The sequence below is a fragment of the Ascaphus truei genome, chromosome 4 (assembly GCF_040206685.1).
Source record: "Ascaphus truei isolate aAscTru1 chromosome 4, aAscTru1.hap1, whole genome shotgun sequence".
Classification (NCBI taxonomy): Eukaryota; Metazoa; Chordata; class Amphibia; order Anura; family Ascaphidae; genus Ascaphus; species Ascaphus truei.
In genome coordinates, this window is record NC_134486.1 from 315,581,997 (window position 1) to 315,608,442 (window position 26,446).

At 42.8% G+C, this 26,446-nt stretch overlaps 1 protein-coding gene across 4 annotated transcripts in view; it reads right to left on the reverse strand.

Annotated features, from left to right (window-relative positions):
- Nucleotides 1-26,227, reverse strand: part of CYB5R4 (cytochrome b5 reductase 4) — a 161,092-nt gene extending 134,865 nt beyond the window's left edge. Inside the window, exons 1-3 of one of the 4 annotated variants that reach the window (XM_075597893.1) lie at nucleotides 25,792-26,227; nucleotides 25,615-25,745; nucleotides 10,616-10,769 (exon numbers count right to left, since the gene is read on the reverse strand). In XM_075597893.1, the coding sequence (XP_075454008.1) occupies nucleotides 10,616-10,769; nucleotides 25,615-25,689 (229 nt within the window). In that variant the 5' untranslated portion in view covers nucleotides 25,690-25,745; nucleotides 25,792-26,227. Of the gene's footprint in view, nucleotides 1-10,615; nucleotides 10,770-25,614 lie in introns of all 4 variants that reach the window. The other 3 variants (XM_075597895.1, XM_075597896.1, XM_075597894.1) reach the window with 3 other exon arrangements.
- Between the last annotated feature and the right edge of the window lie 219 nt (nucleotides 26,228-26,446).

The following is a 26,446-nucleotide window of genomic DNA, read 5'->3' on the forward strand; positions in this document are numbered from 1 at the left end:
ACGTCGCGTCGCCGGTACTATAAGCACGGCCTAGGGAGGTATGTATCTCGGGGAGTAACGGGTTCCCAGAGCTGATATTAATGGGGTTAAGCTCCGGAGACCCCCTGCCGCCCACCTATTAAAATAACCAACATGTTCTGCTCCTTTAAATAGAAGTCGCCATGTTAGTCCAATTGCAGTTGTGAAAAATATATGAGTAGTGTACGTTACCATTAGGCAAGACTTGTTTTATTCAGGACTAACAATTGCTATTTTAAAATAAACACCAGGAAGAAAAAAGTATTTACAAAGACTTGATTATACACATTATACAGTATGTATAAATAGCTTTAAACACTAGTACCAAACAACATGACATAACCAACATATGCATTAAGCAGCATCACACATAGAACTGTACTTAACTAATGGCTGGCATAGGTTTAATCGTGTCAAAGTACGCGGTGGATCAAAACAAATAAGAGAAGTAGAAATATTTGTAATTATTCTTTAAAGTTTGCACATTTTCCACTGTTTTTACCAATAAATGTATTTACTTTTTTATTCTGGTCCTATTGTGTAACACTTGATCCACTGAAGAAAGCCGTTTGTGTGTGTTTGAAATAAGCCATTTACTTTGAAGTGCCTGTGAATCTTTATGTTCTCTACGCTGTGCCCGCTTACACTCCCGCATTCAGAGGCCCCTATGAAATGCCATTAATATTGAAATCTCCAGAGAAACAACACACATCTTTGCTTTTAGCAGGGTTAGATTACTTTAACGAAGACAACTACTGTATATTGAAAAAATACAAAATAAATACAGGGACCAATACAGAGATAAGAGCAGTAGAAGCACCCTTAACCTCACACTGCATTCTTTACAAGTATTGCTTTCAAAATATTTCAGAAATACTTTTGTCTGACATTTTCAGTCATCAATTATGTATGTATTCATGCATGCGTTTATATGTATATCTTTATTTGTATTGCACCATCCATGTAAATAGAGTTTTACAGCAGTGATACACCCAACATAATAATAGCAGACATAACAGGAATAAGCGTACCAGACATCAAAGTAGACATTAGGAAAATGAGTTCCTGCCCCAAAGAGCTTACAGTCTGTGGTAAGGAGAACATACAGAGATTATCCAATTTTAAACATAACACTAAGCCAAGCTGGACTACCCCTTTAATATAAATATATATAGATAGATACCATCACTGTCCTCTAGGGGCTGGAACAGTGCAGTAAGTGTGCTTTCCAGTCTACAGAGAGTTAATTCCTCAAATAGAAGCCAGCAGCAGCTGATAACTAATGGAGTCAATCAGCCTGGTCTGAGTGAACAAGGAAGTGGTTTAAAAGACAGACTGAAAGTTGCCATACTGAGAGAGACTGTTTTTCCCCAGAGAAGGGGGGGGGGGACATAGAAGTGCTCCCCAGGTGCAGAAGCTGGGACAGAGGAGAGTTTCTCTGGGCTTATGTGGGGCCGAGTTCCCCTAAGACGGAAAGGACAACAAGGCTGTGCTGAAGCAGGGACGTCTGCTCCGAAGGACTTACAAACAGATAAGGAAAAAACCCATTGCTATTGCCATGTGCAAAGACTGTGTAGATTGTTGCATATGCCAGGACATGTTTTGAGGGTGGGAACCAGCATAGCTGGCCATCCAACTAGTGAGGGTGAAAGCTACCTAAAGGGAATAGGTGTTTATTTTCTATTATTTGGTTTTTCTTAACTGGACGGTGGGCCTGTTGCTATACAATTTAATCCCTGTAAATAAACCCCTGAATAGAAAATACAGTGTTTCCGGCCTTAAATTGGGAAACAAGAGACTGCAACGTTGTGTGGGCATCACAATTTGCGCATAATTTAGGCTTCAATTGCTAATTACAAATTATGCACAAATTGGTCTAGAATCTGTATTAAAAAAAGTGCTTTGACCAATGGGGTTTCACCCCTTGACAAAGTCATCCTTGACGAAACGCGTAGGGTGGTCTTGGAGCGGCGAGTGCAGCAGCCGTTGATTTTACTGTGTGAACACAGAAGAGCTAGCAAGCAAAACCCTAAACATCAGAGGGCCGCTTAAAAGCCTTTAATCCACACCGCGAGGTGTAAATAGTGAGCTGGGACCATCATTTGTGGAGTGCCTGTAGCCAAAGGAACCACAGCTGAAGGGCACATGGTGAACAGCAATCACATCCAGTATACGGAGAGAATAAGGAAATACTGGGACCGGCTTTTCTGTGAGAGAGGCACTACACTGGTCACAGATGCTCCGTTGGATCCGTGCTGCAGTGTTGGGGTTTGAGTATAATCTCATAAATGCTGATGTTCTAGCTACGTTTGTGAGTGCACATTTTATATTTTTTCCAGTCCTATAAAAATTGTTGAAACTTTAATACACTAGGACTGCACCTGTTTTCTTTTTGTTTTATCACAGATATCCTTGTGGGATTGGTGATCCTTATATTGAAGCTGCAAAGACTCTGGAGGACTGTTGGGACTGTTTTTTCCATAAATATGGTCTTTTTTTATATATATATATATTTTTTTACATTTTTTGTATGTTTTACATCCATACTCCATCGTCCCACTGGTCAGCATTAGCTTTTACTTTTATTTAGCCAGCTAATCACATAGATAAACTAATGGTTTAGTATGCAGTAGGCGCTACTTCTAATTCCCCTTCCCTTATTTGTTCATACATACACATTTGTGTGAAAAAGAAAGTACACCCTCTTTGAATTCTATGGTTTTACATATCAAGACATAATAACAATCATCTGTTCCTTAGCAGGTCTTCAAATTAGGTAAATACAACCTCAGATGAACAACAACACATGACATATTACACCGTGTCATGATTTATTTAACAAAAATAAAGCCAAAATGGAGAAACTATGTGTGAAAAACTAAGTACACCCTTACTGCTTCCATAGGAATTAAGATGCTAAGTAACAGACAGGTGCTGCTAATCAAATGCCCTTGATTAATTGATCATCAGCAAGTGTGACCATCTCTATAAAAGCCAAAGTTTTAGCAGTTTGCTGGTCTGGAGCATTCAGGTGTGTGTTAACACAATGCCAAGGAGGAAATACATCAGCAATGATCTTAGAGAAGCAATTGTTGCTGCCCATCAATCTGGGAAGGGTTATAAGGCCATTTCCAAACCATTTAAAGTCCATCATTCTACAGTGAGAAAGATTATTCAAAAGTGGAAAACATTCAAGACAGTTGCCAATCTTCCCAGGAGTGGACGTCCCAGAAAATTCACCCCAAGGTCAGACCGTGCAATGCTCAGAGAAATTGAAAAAAATAAAAAACAAGAGTTACATCTCAGACTCACAGGCCTCAGTTAGCATGTTAAATGTTAAAGTGCATGACAGTACAATTAGAAAAAGACTGAAAAAGTATGGTTTATTTGGAAGGGTTGCCAGGAGAAAGCCTCTTCTCTCTAAAAAGAACATGGCAGCACGGCTTAGGTTTGCAAAGTTGCATCTGAACAAACCAAAAGACTTCTGGAACAATGTCCTTTGGACAGACGAGACCAAAGTGGAGATGTTTGGCCATAATGCACAGCGCCACGTTTGGCGAAAACCAAACACAGCATATCAGTACAAACACCTCATACCAACTGTCAAGCACGGTGGTGGAGGGGTGATGATTTGGGCTTGTTTTGCAGCCACAGGACCTGGGAACCTTGCAGTCATTGAGTCGACCATGAACTCCTCTGTATCCCAAAGTATTCTAGAGTCAAATGTGAGGCCATCTGTCCGACAGCTAAAGCTTGGCTGAAATTGGGTCATGCAACAGGACAATGATCCCAAGCACACCAGCAAATCAACAACAGAATGGCTGAAAAAGAAAAGAATCAAGGTGTTGCTTGCAGTCAAAGTCAAGACCTCAACCCGATTGAAATGCTGTGGCAGGACCTTAAGAGAGCTGTGCATAAACAAATGCCTGCAAACCTCAATGAACTGAAGCAACGTTGTAAAGAACAGTGGGCCAAAATTCCTCCACAACGATGTGAGAGACAAAGTCATACAGAAAACGATTACTTCAAGTTATTGCTGCTAAAGGTGGTTCTACAAGCTGAATCATAAGGTGTACTTCGTTTTTCACACATGGCTTCTCCATTTTGGCTTTATTTTTGTTAAATAAATCATGACACGGTGTAATATGTCATGTGTTGCTGTTCATCTGAGGTTGTATTTACCCAATTTTAAGACCTGCTAAGGAACAGATGATTGTTATTATGTCCTGATGTGTAAAACCATAGAATTAAAAGAGGGTGTACTTTCTTTATCACCACAAGCTTTGTGAAGTTCTTGGAGCCATTTAGATGGTCTGCCATCCCGAAACAAACTGCTGATGTGTTTCCACAATAGGCACATGCAGATAAGTGTCCTTTAAGTCCACTAAAGCCAGGAAGTCCCTTCTTTCTAATCAATTTAATTTTTTTAATGTTAGGCATGAATAAATGGCATGTATAAAACTTTTTTTTAAAAACTCACTCTGATACCGCTCTAGATGGTACCGACTAATCACTTTTGTGCTGTAAGAGTCTTTTTAGATTTTGGTTCCTTTTTCCCTCTTTACCACATACCTTGGCATACGGGAAGGATACCAAAAATTACAATGGTAGGTACTTTTAATTCTGCAGATCTGATCCTCGTGCCGAAAATACTTTAGAACACCAGTTGGAGACTTATTTTCTCCAAGGCATTGGATATAAATCAGTCTGTAACCCAGGACCTTCAACCTATGACCCGGTCTATAAATCCTAGCATCTCAGATTTGCTGCCTGGATTCTCGAGCAGGAGGATTTTCTGCAGAGAATCTCTTGTTTTGACTCAGAAATGTAATGGAAATCTTTGAATGCTTTCAAGATCGTGTCTAAAACCTTCCTGAACATGTTCATGTTCAAATTCTTCAATCAAATAGCTCTTCTGGTTCCTACAGAAAAATACATCAACCTGGCTGCTAAATAAACCAGATCAAAAGAGGATTCACATAGGAAATCTACAGAACTACCATAAAGTATACAACATTTAAAATAAACAATTTCTAGGGATCCTTGCCATGAAATAATTTTCAAAAGATTGTTGGCTGGGATAAATGAGGGAATGTACAATCACTATGAATGTCTGGTTTTAGAAAGTGATCTAGTTGGGATGTGTATTGAGAATAAGTGGTGAAACAGCGAAATATTTTAATATAACCAAGACATTTACCTCTAGGAATAACAGAAGCAAATAGAACATGTAATCTGTTTATTCATTCTATTGTTTGTATTATTACAATTGAGGTTATTTGACAGTCTAATTAACGTTAACATCATCATTGTTACATGAGAGAAGAGGAAAAACTATTAAAGTCTATTCCAATACCAGTACCACTGTTTTTTCTAGTTGCAGAAGAGCTTACACTCTGACAGCCAATTATCATGGGCACTGGTACAAGATGTTCACATTTGGAAAGTTAAACAAGAGATCACGATGTTAACCGAGCTGAGAAACAAGGTCAACGTGAATATTTAAGGTAGATCAGACACGAAATTGAAAACAACCATTTAGTGCCTAATATAATTAATTCTACACACCAAAGAACTTATCAAACGAACAAAGAGCAGAAACCTAGAATGGGCACTCTAAACACCTGAAGGGTGATATGATGAACACGTTAAAACTTAAACTTTATTATCCAAATTAAAATAATGGGTATTAAAACGATAATTAAACGCTTCGATCCTATAAGTATAAACACTCGGTGAGGTGTTCTGGATCAAATTCAGATAAACTGCACTTAAAACACTAAATTGTGTACTGCAGTATGAACAGGTGGGTGTGATAGACCACTGTTCAGTATGAACCAGGATGCCGCTAAAGAACTCTACTGTATTAGTGTGTAATAGTATATAGACCCTGAGATGATAGTGTATAGCAAACTGACATGAATAGGTGGACCCTAGCCAGGACTACCAGTGTACTGATTGGCAAAGTATCTGGCTAGATAATGTGGGTCCAGGCCACATGTAGATGTGACATGGTGATGTGAATACAAGTTGCTACAGGTGTAAATGACCTGAATATCAGGGTCTAAACAGTCTAGCTCAGTTCCACTGGGTGTATGATAAACCCTAAGTAAGGTGAAGCTGAGTGAAAGGGAACTCAACAATTGGTCCCATTCCAACTACATGTGGAAATAGAATATTAAATATACACACTTGATGCACAAGTAGGACTGAACAGGTAAAGACTCAGTGTAGAGTCTGTTCAGAAACCCCTCAGGTGGATAACGAGTCTGCAGATACTAGGATTGCGTTACCGAAATCCAAACAGTGATATGTATCTGTGTAGTAAACGGTACTGACCCAGCACCAGCTCTGTTGTCAGAGCTGGTCTCTAAAGGATCAGTACTAGATAAGAGGTAGGAGGTATACAAACATAGTAACGGTGTATAAATATACAGCTTACTGCTACTGTGTGACAGATCGAGTAACAGCTCCTGGTTAGCTGAGCTCCCTTAGGATCATCCGATCAATGTGGGAAACTCATATGACAAATCGCACGCTGCAGTTACTGGCGAACACTGCCGCCAGCTGACTCGCGGGTAAGCATGCGAGTCTTGCGCGTGCACGAGGAGTGACTGGGTGGGTGGGAGGCAGTGACTGTTGGGTGGGTGGCAGTGACTGTTGGGTGGATGGATGACAGTGACTGTTGGGTGGGTGGGTGGCACTGACTGGGTGGGTGGCACTGACTTGGTGGGTGGGTGGCAGTGACTGGGTGGGTGGGTGGCAGTGACTGGGTGGGTGGGTGGCAGTGACTTGGGTGGCAGTGGGTGGGTGGGAGGCAGTGACTTTGGCAGTGACTTGGTGACTTTGGGAGGCAGTGACTGGGTGGGTGGCAGTGACTGGGTGGGTGGCAGTGACTTGGCAGTGACTGGGTGGGTGGGAGGCAGTGACACTAGGCAGTGGGTCTTGGGAGGCGGTGGGTGAGTGGGAGGCAGTGGGTGGGTGGCAGGCAGTGTGTTTGGCAGTGGGTGGGTGGGTGGCAGTGGGTGGGTGGGAAGCAGTGACATGAGGCAGTGACTCTGGGAGGCAGTGACTGGGTGGGTGGAAGTGACTGGGTGGGAGGCGGTGGGTGTGTGGGAGGTAGTGAATGGGTGGGTGGGTGACTTACCTTGACCGGGTGTGTGCTGCTTCCTGCTGCCAGACGCTACCCCACCCCATGTCCCTGATATCCCCGCAGCAGCAGCTGGCTGGGGCGGGAGGTGGTCTCGGTGGAGGGGCGCGCGGGAAGTTGGCTTCCCCTCCGTCCCACGTGGGGAGCGGGGGAGCGAGAGTGCCGGCCTGTCAAACGGGCTGTGGCAGGAGGCGTGTTGGCGCTTCCCCTCCGTCCCAGGTTGGGAGCGAGACTGCCGGTGTGTGGCAGGAGGTGCGTTGGCACTTCCCCTCCATCCCACGTTGGGAGCGGGGGAGCGAGAGTGCCAGTGTGTGTGGTGGGCTGTGGCAGGAGGCGCATTGGCGCTTCCCCTCCGTCCCACGTTGGGAGCGGGGGAAAGCGAGAGTGCCGGTCTGTAGTGTGCCAGTGGGGTAGGTGTGGTCAGCGAACCACGCAGGCCAATGAGAGCCATGCGGGGGCGGGCGGGCCGACGGACCAATCAGATTGGCCAGAGGCGGACTGACGGACCGACAGACCAATCTGATTGCCCAGAGGCACAGCAAACATACAACGTTTTCAGTTTTATAGATATAGATATTCTATTAATGCTACTTGAATTAACATTGTATATGTTTAGCATTATTATATATTGCTAAAAAATTTCATTATTAAAATGAATTGCTAAATAACACGTTTTTGCTAAAATTGCCAAAGTCAGCTAAAGTTGAACATTCCCTTCTGCACCATATGAGCAGTAAACGGATAGGAAAGACCGTATATTGTGTTAATTGCATTTGTAGGTCACCTGACACGCTCGGCTTCGCACTTGCCTATAAATACACGCTGTTTTGATTAAATGGTGTGACTTTTTCCTGCATGAAGGAGACATAACCCAGGGCCCTACGATCAATCAAATCATCTTTGAGTCAAACTTCCTGAGTCTCAGCAGTGACACAGATTGGTCTCCTAAAAGATGTTAGTCAAACGCTTAGTGCTTTGTAAAAAATTTGCTACAGCTACTGCTGGTCTACAAAAAGCACCCGCCATGAACACTTTCTATAATGCCGCTTCCACCTTATGATCAAACTGATGCAGAAGCATCCCCCACCAGAATCATTGTTGTTCTTGATAACCCTGGAGTAGCTGCGTTCACTCTTGGGGATTCTTCCCAAAATGTTGTATCCTCCTGCTTAAAGGGACAGTTATGTCCAAATCTCCTAAAGGTCAAGCAACTCTTTTCTGGGTTCTCTCATTCTTGATCAAAGAGCAGTTTGATAGATAAGTAGAACACTTGGCGTTTTAAGCTTTTTCCAGAACAAGGTATCCTGGCAAAAGACCTCTTCTTCTTTATCCTCTATCTGCAGAGCCTCATTCATTAACGCAATAAGCTTATCAGTAGAATTCACATTGAAGAAAAAAAAATTCTTGTCTCAGTTCCCCTTCCTCTTGTGACACATACTCCAGGAAATAAAAATCTTCTTGCAGCTCTAGAGAGTCTCCTCGCTTGGCCTTTTGGGGACAGCAGATGGTATTAATGCATCCAGAGTTTTCTGGATCGAATCCTTAAACCAGAAGAGAAATCTTCTGCCATCTTTTACACACATGATGCGCCAATTGGTCACAGCTACAGTATGACTCAAAGAATAGCTCGCCACACAATGTACATAGAGGGTGTCTATTCTTTGAGGCTGCTTTTTTGTGGTTTAACAACTACATCTGCCAGTTTAGCCTCCTCCTTCTACTTCACCGATTCTTGAGAGCTAGGCATCTCACTAATTATAAGGAGATTGTTTGCGACTATGAATCCCCCCGTCGGGAACAAGGTCATCTAACAAAACTCTATACAGGCATACCCCGCATTAACGTACGCAATAGGACCGGAGCATGTATGTAAAGCGAAAATGTACTTAAAGTGAAGCACTACCTTTTTCCCACTTATCGATGCATGTACTGTACTGCAATATTCATATACGTGCATAACTGGTAAATAACACATTTGTAACAGGCTCTATAGTCCCTCGCTTGTGCACAGCTTCGGTACAGGTAGGGAGCTGGTATTGCTGTTCAGGACGTGCTGACAGATGCATGCACGAGCTGCCGTTTGCCTATTGGACGGTATGTCCTTACTCGCGAGTGTACTTAAAGTGAGTGTCCTTAAACCGGGGTATGCGTGTAGTTAGTGTAGGCCACCCCCTGTCGGGTACAAAACTATAGGCCTATAGTTATAACAATAAGGGAGGATATGATCAAGAACCCCCTGTTGGATAATAATAGCATGTTCTTGTATAGCGCTGCTAGTTTTACATAGCACTTTACAGAGACATTTTGCAGGCACAGGTCCCTGCCCTGTGGAGCTTACAATGTATGTTTTTGGTGCCTGAGGCACAGGGAGATAAAGTGACTTGCCCAAGGAGCCGACACCAGGAATTGAACCAGGTTCAGTGCCAGTCAGTCTCTTTACTCACTGAGCCACTCCTTATCCAACTGAGATCTGAGAACCATACAGGAATTCAGCATGAGAGAAGAAAACCTCAAAACCAAATATTCCCCAAATTGGGTTACTAATCTAGTAATAGTATCTCACTACTAAAAAAAAAAAAAAAGGCACCAACCGAGGGGCCGAAGCAACCCAAGTTATGCGGTTTTGTAAAACCACAACAGCGGTAAGAAGAAACCCTAAACGCATAGCTACTAACCCAAACGGCACAAACCGAAAGAGCAGAGAGAACTAGACAAACAGCTTTACATTTAAAAAATAAAAAAAGAAGAGAAGAGGAGAATCCAAATTAGATGGTCACCGAATGTGTGGGCTTCCTGTTCTAGTACAGCAATCACGCCAGAAGAGCCATGTCAGCCAAACAGAAAGAAAAGACCTAGACAAAATGACTACAGGTACTCGGGTTGCATTCGTGGATACACCGTCTCCTGGAACTTTATTAGACCTAGTCCCTAACTGTAGGGAAGAGCATCTTCCCAATGTGTGTGCTGCCATTGCAAGAGTCAGGAAAAAGGGAGATCGTGTGAAAATAATTAACTTATCTGCTTGAGAAACTGCAATGAATTTAGCAGGAGAACAGAAGATGGCAGAAGGGCTCCTGCGGCCATCAGAAAGCCACAACGTCATGCATGTTTGTAGTTATATTTTATTAAGCTACAAACACTTTTAATCCTTTTTTGGTGGGTAACGGGGGGTTCTCCTGAGGTCAGGAAGGTGAAAGATGTGGTTTAAGTACATCTAAAAATAATATAATTTTGGTGAGCATTGCTGCTATAAGGAGTAGTTTAGTGGTCAAATGCTGGAAAAGTCTCATTGATTTGAATGAAACTGAACACTTCTTCTCCAGCATCAGAAAAACAGCATCAGCATACTGAATGAACTGTGTGTCTCCCTGTGCCTTTTACTGTAAGCTACTTGGGACAGGCAATAAATATGCCTGTAAAATAATGATTATTCGTCTGGAGACATACCTCTAATGCATATCCAACAGTCGTTCTTTTTATTGTGTTTTGCAAGCTCTTCTTCCGTCACCTCAATTAATCTCCCTCTCAGCCCTGTTAAGTCTTTGCCACTCTTTGCCACTCGAATCCAATCCATAAGACTCCTGCCAGGCTTCAGCGGCACCTGAAATTAAAACAAATATAAAACAGCAATCAGCAGCCAACATACAAAATGCTGGAGTCTTGGAACGCTGACGTACTGCAATCACTGCAGCGCTGAAGTCACAGTACTATAAATACCTTGTGATGCTGAAAATATAAAATTCAAACATTTGTACATTACATGATGTCACTGAACTGAAGCTACATTGAAGGTATAGCTAAAGAAAAAAACAAAAAAGTGAAAAGCGCACAACCACTCACTCACTGTAGTATATACAGATGCAGCGGCCGTTATTGAAACACTTCACGCGGTGTATACCTCGGAATACCAATGTCATGGCGCGGGATTTCTTTCAACCGTACCGCCTTAAGACGCGAGGGCAGGCGAGTGCAGAATATAGCATTTTAGTGTTCACGTTTTAAACACCTGACATTGGCACAGTAGCACAGTACTGTACACATTACAATTCATTGCATTTAATTGCACACAATCCATGAAATTCAAACAAAGCAACAGCGATAAACATGAGTGCCTGGGGCGATTGGTCGCGTGGAGTACAGCAGCGCTCACGAAAACGGCACTGTGATTTGTTCGAATAACGGCCGCTGTATCTGTATTAACAAAATTTGTCAGAGAAAGGTAAATATTGCATATACAAAAGATAAAAAGAAAAATGGGCTTATCGCAAGAAAGTCGTGGACTTGCTCTTCTCTGGAACAGCCTGTTGGCCTCCACATTACACGACTGGTCAGCTGGTGGCTGCTTGGGTCTGTGTTGCTCCCTGCAGACTCCGGGGCCAAGAACACACACCTCAGAGTGCCTCAGAGGAGACCCGACTGCTCAGGGCACATGCCAACTCTCCTTGCCAATAGTCGCAAATTCTCCAAAGATCCCTGCACATTACCCTCCTCAACAGTCTCTCCCAATGCTTCTCCTTGTTCGCTTACAATCATCAAACCTTTTCCTGACTAGCCCGCCCTTCAATTTCATCTGCAGCCTGTCTCTCAAGACAACCTGGCACTCCCTAAGACCGCAAGACTTTGGTGGCAGCCAAAGGGCACACACCATTTGTTTCTGTTTGTTCACTGCACCTGCCAAACCCTCGAACTGGAAACGCTACAGCTTTATGTCAAGTAATTAATTCAGGCACCTCTCAGCTTTAGACTATGATTTCTCTGCTCTCCACTCTCACTTGTACTTTTGCCTGTACCCCGAGCACTCATACTTTCTTCCCTAAACCATCCTTCCGAATTTCCAATTCTCTATTCATCTCCTTCATTCTGTAGATATCAACTCCATCTGCTTCACACATCATACCCCCATCACTCAAAAAAAAATCCAGCAACTCCCTTTCCTACTCTCTCTTCCTCTCCTAACTATTACTCCTACTCTGTGGTGACATATCCCCTAATTCTGGCCTTATCCACATACCAATCCTTTCACGTCCCACACCCCACCTCAAAGTTTCTTTTCCACCATGCACTACAACCTCATCCCCATTTCACCTCTCCCTGTGTCCTATGGAATACATGATCTGTATGCAACAAACTTACAACAATCCATGACAGTCATTTCCAACTCTCAATCTTCTAGCCATTACTGAAACCTGGTTCACCCCCTCAGACACTGCATCCCCTGCTCCACTCTGCTATGGTGGTGTCTCCATTAGCCACACCCCCTGACTAGGCAATAGACAGGACGAAGGAGTTAGCACACTACTTTTCCCACGCTGAACATTTCACATCATACCACCCTTTCATCCTTCGAAATCCATGCTCTCCATCTCTTTTCCCCACTTTCCCTCTGAGTGGTGTGTCACCTATCCTCCACCTGGACTTACCTCTTAATTTCTTGTCAACTTTTCTGCCTGGCTTCCTCGCTTCTGACACACCTACTGTCATTCTGGAAGACTTTAACATACCTATTGACAATTCCAATGCCATTAGTCGCCCATTTTATCTCCTTAACCTCCTCCTATGGTCTCTCCCAATGGGCCAACTCTCCTACTAACCGTAATGGACAGTCTCTTGACCTGGTCGTCTCCACCCTTCCTGGTCTGATAATTATCTCCTAACCTTTAGCATCACTCTACCTTCTGCACCCTTCACCACACCTACTTTCACGCACAGACACACAAATCTACATGCTCTAGACACCCTCCAAATTGTCCTAGCAACCTATCTATAAGGGACAGCACACTCATCAGCCTTAGACAGCTGCTGCCACCACATGTCGCCCCCAACAATTTAAGTCACAACTATGGCACACACACAGTTTACCCGCCAGCTCCAAAAGTTCTCACGCACTGTTGAACGTTACTGGAGAAAATCATGCTCTAAAGCTAATTTCCTCCACTAGAAATTCATACTCTCCTCCTATAACAATGCCCTTTCCCTTGCCAAGCAAACCTACTTTTCCTCACTCATACTTACTCTGTCCTCTAGCGCTCAACATTTATTCACCACCAGTACCTTCCTTCTCTGCCAAACTGCATCTACTCTACACACCCTCCTACCCTCATGGCCCAAGACTTTGATTTAATCCTATCTGTGACGTAGTTGGCAATCAGGCATATCTCAAGCTCCACATGTACCACCTACCTCCCCTCACACACCCTCAGCTCATTTTCCCGTGACTGAAGAAGTGCTCCTCATCATTTCACTTTAAACCCTTACCCCTTAATCCGATTCCCTCACGTCTCCTCCACTCCCTCTCTGGCACACTAAGTACCATCCAAACTCAGCCTTTTTAAACTCTCTCTCACCTCCAGCATATTCCCATCTTCTTTTAAAACATGCACTCATCATGCTCATGCTAAAGAAACCCTCTCGAACCAGGCTCCCTCACTAACTACTGCCCTACATCTCTTCTCCCCTTTGCCTCCAAGTTAGTTGAGTGGTTTGTATACAACCGCTTGATTCGCTTTCTCTCCTCCAACTCCTTGCTTGACACTGTCCTATACACCAGGGGAGTTCAATCTTTTTTCCTTGCACGCACCCCCTTCCCCCACTGCTGGCTGTTCCCCTCTCCTCACGCCGCCCCCCCCCCCCTCCCTGCTTAACTTGGTTCAGACGCTCCTGGTGACACGTTGCCATGGTAACGTGACATCACATGACCCCGCAATGCCACGGCGACGTGTCACCAGGAGAGTCTGAACCAAGGTAAGGAGAGGTTTACAGAGGCCTTGCAGCTCCCCCGACATTAATTTAAATGCCTTCAAGGAAAGAGCACGGGGCCTCTGTAAACACCGCGTCCTCCGCAGCAAATCTCGCATCCCCCAACTTGCGCACCCCTGCTCTACACTCTACCGAGACAGCCCTAACAAAAGTAGCCAATGACCAACTCAGTTAAGTCTATGAGTCACTTCGCCTTACTAATTCACCTGGATCACTCGGCTGCCTTCAACACTGTTGACCATCATCCCCTTTTTCTGAATGCTCTCCATTTGTTTGGCTTACATGACGCTGCCCTCTCCTGGCTCACGTCGTACCTATTCAACTTCTCCATCAGAGGTTTCCTTCTCTGGTGTCTCTTCCATTTTACTTCTTCTTTCTGTTGGGGTCCCACAAGGCTCTGTCCTTGGCCCTCTGCTCTTCTAACTCTATACTTATTCTCTTGGTGAACTAATGCAATATTTTGTTTTTCAGTATCATCTCCATTCCGATGACACCCACATGTACCTCTCCTTCCCTGATATTTCCCCCTCTCCTGTCCTATGTCACCAACTGTGTCTCTGCAACCTCCTCTTGGATGTCCCACCATAACCTGAAGCTTAACATATCCAAACCAGAACTAATACTTTTTGCCCTTTCCACTGCCACCACTACACCCAAACTCTGTCAATAATAGCACAACAGCCCAAACTCGCTGTCTATGAATTATTTGTGACTCTGATCTCTCCTTTCTTCACATTCAGTCCCTCACCAAGTCCTGCCATCCCCACCTCTGAACTATCGTGAGGATATGCTCTTTTTACACTCATGATGCAACTAAAATCCTAACTCGCTCATCTTGCCCCGCCTGGATTACTGCAACCATCTTCTAATTTGCATTCCCGTTGTCCACCTGTCCCAGCTCCAATTCGTCCAAAATAGAACTCACTCACCACTATTTCTGCTGCTCCACTATGCAAATCCATTCACTGGCTTTCCATATCCTATAGAATTACATTTAAAACCCTAGCTCTGATTACAAAGATCTCAACAACGCCGACACACCTTACATCTCTTCTTACACCTCATTTCCAAATATATCTCTAAATGGCTCCCATGTTCTGCCCATGACATCCACCTTTGCTCCTGCCCTATTACCGCCTCTCACTCCCACCTACAAGACTTCTCCAGTACTGCTCCTCCTCTCAGGAATTCCCTACCACGTAACATCAGACTCTCCTGCTGCTTTCAGACACTTACAAACTCCCTGAAAACTCACCTTTTAAAGGAAGACTTTTCGCATTCCTCCAACATCCTACTCCCATCCCTCTTCAACCCCATTGGGACCAGCTGTGTGGCTGAACGAATCTCCGCTCTAACACCCCCTAAAATCCACAACCTCAAACCTCAATGTTATCAACAGTGCGATGAACCATACTCCATCCTGAGGAGACCCATCCCACAATAAGCAGACACTTTACCTTTTGTTTCAACATTGTCCCTCATTCCCTCTATACTGTAAGCTCTCAAAGGTAGGTCCCTCATTACCTCTTTGCATCTGTTTGTGCATGGTTGTCCTTATTTAGTATGTAACTCTGTTTTATGTCATTTACATCTCTTTGTAACCCCATTGTACCACGCTGCAGACTATGTTGGCGCTTTACAAATCAACGATAATAATAAAATTAATAATACTGTAATATGGGGAAGTAATGCTTTTTCGCACATCTTTAATTTCCACAAATAGAACTAAACTACAATATGCTCTTATACCCACTAATCAATGCACTCAAACTTACTCATACTGTTTCTGTGAGTCTCCCCACATGCTTATTAGATGGTAAGCTCAACGGGGGAGTAATTCCTTTCTGCCAATGTACCATTTGTCTTGATGCACTTATCTCATCTGTATTATATTACCTGTATTATAATGTTGTGAAAATTGGAAAGCGTTGCATACCTGCCTGGCGCAACAAAAATACATACATTTTTGTTTCATAACTTGGAACAGATTCAAAACAGCAGTTTAGCAATCAAGAGAAGTAAAAACATTGGAGCCATTTAATTCTGCTAAGCATTGTAAGAGCCTCCAGCATTGAAGGAGTTAAAAGCCACTGTACCTCAAGTTCTGTCGAAAGACAATATTTTTTCAGAACAAATGACACAACTGAATGACAAATAGCTTTTGCAAAAGCTTGAAATCCACCAGAGACGGGAAGTGACAAAGACAATCAATCTACAGGTCATTGCAGCATCGAACTGCAAATGTACATTTCAAATCACAATGACCACATGTAGCATTTACATTCTAAATCTTTAACTCCCAAGTATAAAAGTATTTAAAACAGTTTACCAGCAACACCCAATGTTATATGGCTTTGACATTAAAAGTTGTGTTGTACAATACCACATACTGTAGCTCTGGGGTGCGCACAATTTTCTGGTGGGGGGGCGCGGCGCTTACAGAGGCCTCGCGCTCTTCCCCACAACATTTAAATAAAATGCAGGGGGAGCGCACGAGCCCTCTGTATGTCTCTAACCTTCTCTTCGGCGGCAAAGCCAAATGACGCCACTAATGCTGGAGGAAAGGTAAGGGGGGGTGCGGCCCGGGTGGGGGAGAGCAAGCAGGGGGCGCAAACAAAACTGGCATGGTAGGTTCTCATTAACATTACACATTAACACAGGGGAGCACAAACTTTCGGAGCTGTGCCCCCATGCCTGCTCCTCCTCGCTTTTGCGTCCCCCTCACCACGCTTGGTGGCATCAAATATCGACTCGGGGTCACATGACATCACCCTGTTACCATGGAGACAGCCGTGTGACATCACTACGCATGACACCACGGCGTCAAATGCCATGGCAACGCGTCTGAACCCCGGTAAGTTTGCTGCAGAGGTCTCACGCGACCCCTCGGCATTTAATTTTAATGCCTCTGCAAGCACCCGCGCGCCCCCAAAAAAATCCCATGGCCCCGCCACCACTTTGCGCACAGCTGCATTAACACATGCTCATGTAGATACATTATATCACTCTTCTGGGGATCAACTATTCAGGAAATGGAAATCAGAAAATTGCTTTTTTTTAAACCTTATGACAGAGGCTTTGCAATGCACTCAAAGGTGGACAATATGTCACATGATGTTAATATACCTCCTCCATCAATTATCTCACATTATGTCAATATACCTCACGCAGTGAAAATTAAGTTTACATTAAAATTAAGTTTGTTTGTGGGATGGTGCTCAGAAAGTGCTGGGACCGTATGTGATGGAAGGGAGCATAAGCTGGGTATAATGAATAAAAGTAGCAGTACTAAGCCTTAAAAGGGCATAAGGTACCCTGAAGGTTGGGGTGGGTTGTCCAAGGACACCCCCCCTTCCTCATTGGGTTAGCCCCAGGTAATGTACTCACGATATTGCTTCTTCCCAGAGTCTCCCTTCCCGAGCGTGCAGCTGAAGTGGGATAAAGATTCCAAAAGCCAGGGTGTACAGCGCACAGCAAAGATAGAGAGAGCAGGTCTTGCAATAACAGTCCTTTATTGATGGATCATATGGATGTGGGACAGCAGCAAAACTTCAACGCGTTTCGTTCAGAGAACTTTATCAAGAAGTGCTGTATATTATAAAATCAACAATTTAAATGCAGCTGACTGCCTTGATTTCGCGCCAAACAGTGACGTCATCACACGTCATTAACCAATAAGAATTGTGTACTCCGCGCATGCGCCGCGCGCCAGAGTACTCTGGGACTCCCTGCTAATTCCATTTGTCTCAATATGTGAATGAATACTTACAGCCCTTTGTAAGGGCACTGCCGTCCTTCATTTTGGATTCAGGGGACTTGCTCACAAAATTACAAAAAACTACATGGAATCAGGATTACTTGTGGGTTTCTATGGATGTGGTCTCCCTATATTCGATCATCCAGCACGATCTGGGTATGACAGCTGTCCGCCATTTTATAGAGTGCCCAGGTAGTTCCATACTTACAACCACATTTATTATGGAATCAATACTTTTTTTACTCACTCACAATTATTTTCTTTTTGAGCACAAATTTTATTTGCAACTTCGGGGTACGGCAATGGGGACAAGTTTTGCCCCCTCCTATGCCAACCTTTTTATGGGGTGGTGGGAGAATAACTTTATCTATAGCAGCACAAACACATATAGGCACAATATTATTTTCTACAAACGTTTCATTGATGACCTTATTTTTATTTGGCACGGGAGCACTGACACTTTATTAGAATTTATTAATTACCTAAATGATAACACTTTAGATATTCACCTCACCATTAATTATCATTCACATCATATTAGCTACCTGGACATTCTTTTTTACATAGACATTAATCAAAAGATACAATCTGATGTTTATAAAAAACCCAATTCTAGGAACTCATTTCTGAGAGCGGACAGCTGTCACCCCAGATCCGTGATTAAGGGAATACCCAAGGGTCAGTACCTCAGGCTGAGGAGAAATTGCTCAACCTTTAGCGATTTCATACCTCAGTCTGGGGAACTGACAAATAAATTCGTTGAGAGGGGATATGATCGGGAGACCCTCCAAGCCACACTGCAAGAAGTCACAGAAATTGAACGTGAAACTGTATTACCGTCTGGATCCAGAACGAGGGATGGCTCTCACATTAATGCTTTGAAAAGTACAAAAAGAGAGACTAAGGAAGATAGGATCTGTCCTTTGTTCATTTCCCAATTTAATAAATCTAGCAATCAAGTAAACAAAATTGTAAATAAGCATTGGGAACTACTAAAAATGGATCCTATACTTCGTGAATACACTGAGAAGGGCCCGAAATTCGTATACAGAAGAGCCAAGACATTGGCCACATTCCTATCACCCAGCGTGATATCCACGCCTGTTAAAGATTCAGATCGTTTTTTGACCAAAGGATCCTTTAGATGCAATCATTGCAACATGTGTCAATTCATGAAGCCTGCTCGACATGTCTTTTCCCACAGTCCACACAAACGCTACACTATACACAATTTTATCAATTGTAACACCACTTTTGTGGTGTATCTTATTACCTGTGGCTGTGGGAAGAGATATGTTGGCAGAACTACAAGGGCATTAAAGACAAGGATGCAAGAACATTGCAGATTAATTCGCAAACAAGACACTGATCATCCTGTGTCTAAGCATTTTTCGGAATGCAGACAGGGAGGCATCAATAGCTTCTCATTCATGGGTATTGAGAGGATAATGAAAAAAGAAAGAGGGGGAAACACTGTAAAAATACTAGACTGCAGAGAATCCTACTGGATATTCACATTAAAAACAAGGTACCCAGATGGGATGAATGTGGAATGGAATATTAATCACTTCCTGAAATAAGAACAATTCAGTATTCTAATAAAGATCCAAAATAGATATAAAATATTGATTAACACCAACAGACAATGTAAATATACTTACTGTTTATTGTTCTTACTAAACATCCAACAAATATACTATTGGGATTCATTCACCTCCATAGTGTACAACAAATGTTACTCTAATCCTGGAACATATTAATCCATTCTTTGATAAAAGGTTTATATTTAACCAAATTTACATTTAACAAGACACTACTCTGGTTACTTTAGCACATCTTTTTCCATTTTTCCACTTGTTCTATAATAATGTATTTAGGCTTTTGATGAAAAATGCATATTGCTTTAATTTATTTGTGATAAATGGAAGTCATGTGTTATACTATGCTCTCATCTATTCAACCACGATATAGAAACATAGACTAAGAAATCTTTTCATATATAAACTTATATGCCTTGTATATGGCACTTCACATTATATGAATGTACAAATGCATTTAATGCTAAACTAATACAAACTCCATTTCATCAATAGGGGCATGCAATTTGCTGTTCTCTAGATATAGGTATAAGATATATTTACACCTTTTTAATTTGTTTTAATATTGCTCTTTTAGCATTTTTTAAGTAATAAAATCATTTTGATATAATAGTTTTTTCTAAATGTACAATTGTGTTGATTTATGTGTATATATATATATTTTTTTTCTTATATTCAACAGGATATATATATATTTATTTATATTTTTTTCTTTTGTGTTTAGTTATTTACCTATATATTTGTCTTACACTTGACTGCACTTGTTTATGTACTATATAAGTGTGGCTGCCTGCCTAGTAATTGCCAGCAATATGCATGTGTGTGGACCTTCCACATACAATGCAATACGTGCATAAATATAACATACCCCCTTAATCAGTCAAAGGGCCGTTTTTACGGTTCCTGGGGAATATACACAGTAGTTTGCCTGCGCATGCGCCGAGCGGGGAGGAGGAGGTGATCCTCTGCGGTTGCCAGAGACGTGCTCTCAGTGGAGAGGCCGCCCAGAGAGGCGTGCCGCTCATGATTGAGCTCGGCTGGAATTAGCAGGGAGTCCCAGAGTACTCTGGCGCGCGGCGCATGCGCGGAGTACACAATTCTTATTGGTTAATGACGCGTGATGACGTCACTGTTTGGCGCGAAATCAAGGCAGTCAGCTGCATTTAAATTGTTGATTTTATAATATACAGCACTTCTTGATAAAGTTCTCTGAACGAAACGCGTTGAAGTTTTGCTGCTGTCCCACATCCATATGATCCATCAATAAAGGACTGTTATTGCAAGACCTGCTCTCTCTATCTTTGCTGTGCGCTGCACACCCTGGCTTTTGGATACATTAAAATTAACTACAGAAATTACGCCCATTTTTTTCATCAGCAGAATAAAAAATAGACGCAAAAAATCCACACGCTGCAAGATGATAAACATAAAACATAGGACAATAAGTATAAGGGCTGCTAAATACTAGTGGGTGACAGTTGCCCTGGGCACAGCAGTTTAAGGGGTGCAGGTCGGTCAGATGAGGAGAGCGGGGGATGTAGCAGGATGGTGGCGGAAGCAGAGGAGTGAGAGAGAATGGGGGGTAGGGGAGGAGAAGAGAATGAGGGTGGAGGGGGGAGTGAGGGAGAATGGAGTGAGAGAGAATGGGGGTTGAGGGGGGAGTGAGGGAGAATGGAGAGGGAGGGAGAATGGGGGTGCAGGGGGAGGGAGAATGGGGGTGGAGGGGGAGTGAGAATGGGGTGAAGCGAGGAGTTGGAATGGGATGAAATGTGGTGAGAACGGGGTGTAGGAGAGGGAGTCAGAGAGAATGGGACGGGATTGGTGGGAGCACATATTATATTATATTTCTGGACTGTTATAGAAAGTAGCATACACCCAAAGGGACGGAACGTGTTAGAGGATTTTTTGCCTTCTAGCTGCCATCAACATTTGTTATGTGCCAATAAATTGATTTTAGACCATATTTGCACTCTAGCCCATCAGATCACAAAGGGAATAAAAAAACACACCATTTGACAAACACTAGAGAAGTCTAGAGTTCGGAGTGCTGCTAACAGTTTGCTTGGAAAGGAAATTGAGAAGAAATGTCACAAAAGGTCCTTGTCCGATTCTACAGCCAAGGGCCTTAGTGCTGATTTAGCTTTGGATATCACACTTCAAGTTTTGGAAAAGATTAAATCATCGCCGTTTTTTGCTATTAGTTGTGATGAATCGACTGATGAAGGAAATTGTGCTCAACTACTTGTCTATGCGCGATATGTAGCGTGGAAGAAGAAACGCCGTTTTCTCAAGCCTTGGAGATTACCGCTAAAGTTGAGGATATCTTTGACGCTGTGTCAAAATTCTTCAAAACGAATCAGCTGCAATGGAAGAAATTGGCTGGAGTTTGCACCGATGATGCTCCAGCAATGCTGGGTTCCCGATCGGGATTTTTGGCATAAATCAAAGGGAAAAAAATAATCTGTTTTCCGGATGCAATGCGTCATTCACCGCCAAGCATTGGCTTCCAAACCCTGCCCAGTAATCGACGAGAAGACCTCATACCTTGCTATCAAGGTAATTATGTGAAAAACAGTGCTTTAAACTCCAGATTATTTGACTTACTTTGTGAACATTTGGGAGCCGACCACAAAGTTTTTCTGTTCCACACTGATATATGCTTGGACCTATTTATGAGCTGGAGCAAGAAGTCGTCCTATTTTTGGAATAAGAGGGAAAAGACTAACTTGTGGTGAGGAAAGGGTTAACCAGGCTTATACTAAAAGGTCCACCCCACTTGGTTACCCCTGACCCGTGTTTTGGGGTCCTAGAGTGTCAGATCTTGGGCCCAGGTATTGTGTATGCATTACTGTGACTGTGCAAAATATGAGAAAACTGTAACACATTGTAGCAGCAGAATGTGTATATTTTACCACACAAAAGACAGGCCACAACATATTATATTACATAGGTATAGTTTAATGTGTATATATGTTGATGCCCTGTGAATAAACTGGGATTTCGAAGTCATGGCTACCAAGCTCGGTACCTATGCGTCTCCGAGACAGCCAGGACGTGAAAGCCTCATTGATCACAGAGGTGTGAAATATAGCAGTTATCTACACAGGGGGCTGAGCCTCAAAGCATTTCTTGACAATGGGGGTATAGAAGGCCAAGGGCGTGGCTACAGAAGGTATGAAGTGAGTGACCTTATTAAATATGAGAATATCATGAGACGTCCTCTGCGGAATATGATAAAAAAGTTACATGTGTGTATCGGTGGGACAAAATCGCACATGATTATTACAGACACGGGGGCTCTAGCAGGTATTAATATTTCTCTTAATTTTAGGATGACCCGGTTATGTTTAGTATCATTGGGACCGTCATGCGTGCCGGAATGTATTAATATGTCTCACGTGTCAGGAAGTATTACAGAACTGAAGTTCTGAGTACATTTAGATATGAAAAGCAGTTTTAAACGTCCTTTGGGGACGGAGTTTTACTCTGGGGTAAAACTGTCAATCTCACCACTGATTTACGACAGGGAGGCAGTATGTCTCCAGGGAAGTAGGCTTGGCTAGATATGCTAAGCGGCTGAAATGCAAAGTTGGCACATGCTCACAGCATACATTGAAGCTTCTGCCAGGCTACCTGAAGCACTGGCGGAGCATGCCCATAGGTGGGGGGGAGGGGGTGTTTGGCTCCCACGCAGTGATTCACAGCAGACTGACAGGATGGACTTTTGGGAGTTTTTAAAAAGTCATGCAGTCCATCAGAAAGTTAGTTCCATCAGATCCATCTAAGTTTTTCATGAGTTCTATTAGTTCCATCTTGTGTGATTCACCCGAGATTCAGTCCCATTTGAGATGTTCCAGCTCTGAGTAAATCGCCTAAATTTCTCAGAGGCTAAGTGACCAGAATTCAACAGCAAGAGGCCACAGGAAGGAAAAGTGGTCGGGAATTATTTTGCTGTGTGTTAGCAACTAGAAAAGATTAGTTTTGTTATCCCAGTTTCCAAAGTAAGTGTGTCTTTTTCCTGTAATTTGTGTAACATAGTTGTGTACGTTCGTTATGTGAATAAATGCAATTTATTCATATCTCTCTGCTTTTCTCAATCAATGACCCTGGTAATTAAGTGTCTTAATAAGCTTGGTCTACCATGACATAACTGCTTGACGCTTTCAAAAATGATAGCTTTCAGATGAGCTTGACATATTTGGCAGATATATTTGAAGCCTTGAACACACTGAAACTGAAGCTTCACGGGAAAAACATCACCATCATAGCTCATTATTATATCATTCAAGCATTTATAGACAAACTCCAGCTATGGATACAGCAAGCTGGTGCTAAACATTTTGCTTCATTTTCTCAACTTGTTGAAGCTCTCTAGGACAAGGTTCTTGAAAAGTCTCATGAAAAAAAAAATGGTATCTCATCTAATCTGCAGAATTAATTCAACTGAAATTTTGCAGACCTCGTGGCTGAAAATCCCATTTGGAAGCTTGTGAGGAACCCTTTTACCACTGGACCATTTATTCTGGTAGTTCCGGTTAGCCGACAAAGCAGGCCAATCAGATCAACAGGTAACTCACTGGTCCTAAGAACACAGTGAGAAAAAATACCAGATCAACAAAAATATAACATAAACCGGTATCTAGTGCAACAGTAAATTAAAGAGGATCTCCAAGAGGAGTGTTTGTAACTCAAGTTTTATTCAATTACCAAAGATACCTTCCAGCAAATCACTGGAGAATTGTTGGTTAAAATACCTCCCTGTTTACCCCAAAACAAGTGACCAGGTTCTGCGTGTCATCGTCATAACTTTGCCAAGCTGGTTTTTCTGGCTCGATGTTGAAAGTGACCTACGTTGTGCTCTATCTTCCACAGTGTTCAGAATCCAAAAGCTTGTGGCAAGCAAGCAGCCGCCATGCTGACATTAATAACAACTGAAGCAAATAATGTATGTTTAATGTAAAAAAAAAATTGAAGATCGAAATAATTATTTTTTTCTAAAATGTACAAATGCTTTAATTTGTTTATAGTTGCGATATTTCAAATAAAATTATTGGGGAAAGCAGGTTTGAAGGGGGTGAGATTTTTATATTTATCAAAATGGGCATGGGTTAAAAAAAAATGTTGACAAACACTGTTCTAAAGAGACTATGTACATATGTACCTTTTAATACATGTAGTGGGCAGGCATATATGTGCTTGCATACCTTAGTTTAATTCGTTTTTCTTTTTTTTTAACAGCACAGCTCAGGATTCATGAAGCGCTGTGCAAAGCATTATGGGTCGTGACTTTGGGAAACAGAGCGGTGATTGACAGCCCTGCTTTGGAAGAGGTTCTACAGCAGCCACAGCCTTTCGATTCCACACATCACCAGCAATTGTCAACACATGCAACTGGCATAACTAACATAATAAGGCCAAACATTTTTATTTCAAAGTTGATACTTTACCAGGAGCCTGTGCTATTTCTACATTTAAATTCTAACACTTTACAATACTGCACTCATCCATACTATTGACTTTAAATGCTTTATATATCCACTGTAAATGTTTAACGCGTTCCACTTGTGTTTTCTTAATAAACACTGGACATGGAGTATTATTTTGGGTTTATTTTAGCAGATTTTTAATTGACATAAATTGCATCTTTTTCATATTGTATCTCATTGCTCCAGGTTGAGCCCTGAGCATCATTTTTTGATTTGGGGAGTGTCCATAGGAAGTTAAGGAGGAGCTGCATTGTGTACAGATTATGAGACTGTCACTTTTTCATAATGTATTTGCCTTAATAAAAAAAAAAACTGCCAATTCTTAGGTGGCATAAAAGTTTCTGGTAATAATTTGCATCACATATAGGACACGCTCTTCAACTAAATGTAAACTCAAGCCGAGCATAGAGCAATGCATTAACACATTTTGTTAATATTGATAAATCATTTCCATAATTATTATTTTTTGCACCTAGTATACATGTTGCCATTATTAGGGCTACATTACTCCTACAAGGGGACCAGTGAGTTAGAACAATGACATTTTATTCTGACAAGCAATTCATATATCTTCCCTGACTTTTTACAATCTGAAGCAGGTACACACACCTAATAAATGAAACACTGTAAAGGGCAGGTTTGGCCAACTCCAGTCATGAAGGGCCACCAACAGGCCAGGTACTAGGGATATCCCTGCTTCAGCACAGCTGGCTTAGTCATTCTGACCTGTGCTGAAGCATGGATATTCTGAAAACCTGACCTGTTGGTGGCCCTTGGCGACTGGAGTTGCCCACCCCTGCTGCAAGGGATGCAGAGGAAAGGAGAGGACACTGAGCCCCATATTCATACCTTACTTCTCCCAATTGTAGACACCCTTTGCTGGGAGCTTGGGGCAGGGAAGGAATGGGACGGGACGTTCAGCATCTTGACCAGCAAGAGAGGGGCAGGAGCGAGTGTGGCAGAAAGTGAGGGGCAGGAGTGTGGCAGAAAGTGAGGGGCAGGAGTGTGGCAGAAAGTGAGGGGCAGGAGTGTGGCAGAAAGTGAGACCAGCAAGTGAGGGGCAGGAGCGAGTGTGGCAGAAAGTGAGGGGCAGGAGTGTGGCAGAAAGTGAGGGGCAGGAGTGAGTGTGGCAGCAAGTGAGGTAAGTGTTATTGAAAGAGGACTGCGATAGAAAACAAGAAGTGGGATGTAGATGCGTGAATTCCACAGGGTGGTGTGTGATATAGAGGGGAGGACAGCGTGTGACTATAAACACATAATTGGGATGTGTGTGCTTGTAATATTATTGTTAATATTAGTATGCGTCCGGTTGCATGTGATTGCAGGAGGAGGACACAGTATGTGTGATAGTTGAGTAGATGGGTGATTAGTCCCTAGCAGCCCCAGACATCCCGAGTCCCCAGAGCGGCAGCCGGCACACCACAAAAGCTCAACCCGGACGTCATGTGACAAGCCAAGGAAGCCCCGCCCACGGACAGTTCCCCAAACACAGAGAGCTTGTCACACGTGCGTCACGGAGGTGCGCCCTGATGAATGGATGGCCTGTTGTGACGTCACAGAGCCGCTGCCTATGTTTATGGTGCGTTCCAAGCCTCGTTATGGAATCAGAACGGCACTTCAATTCTATTATTGCAGATAAGGTGAAAGGTATCAGCTGCTTATAAAGCAAAGGCAGCCATGC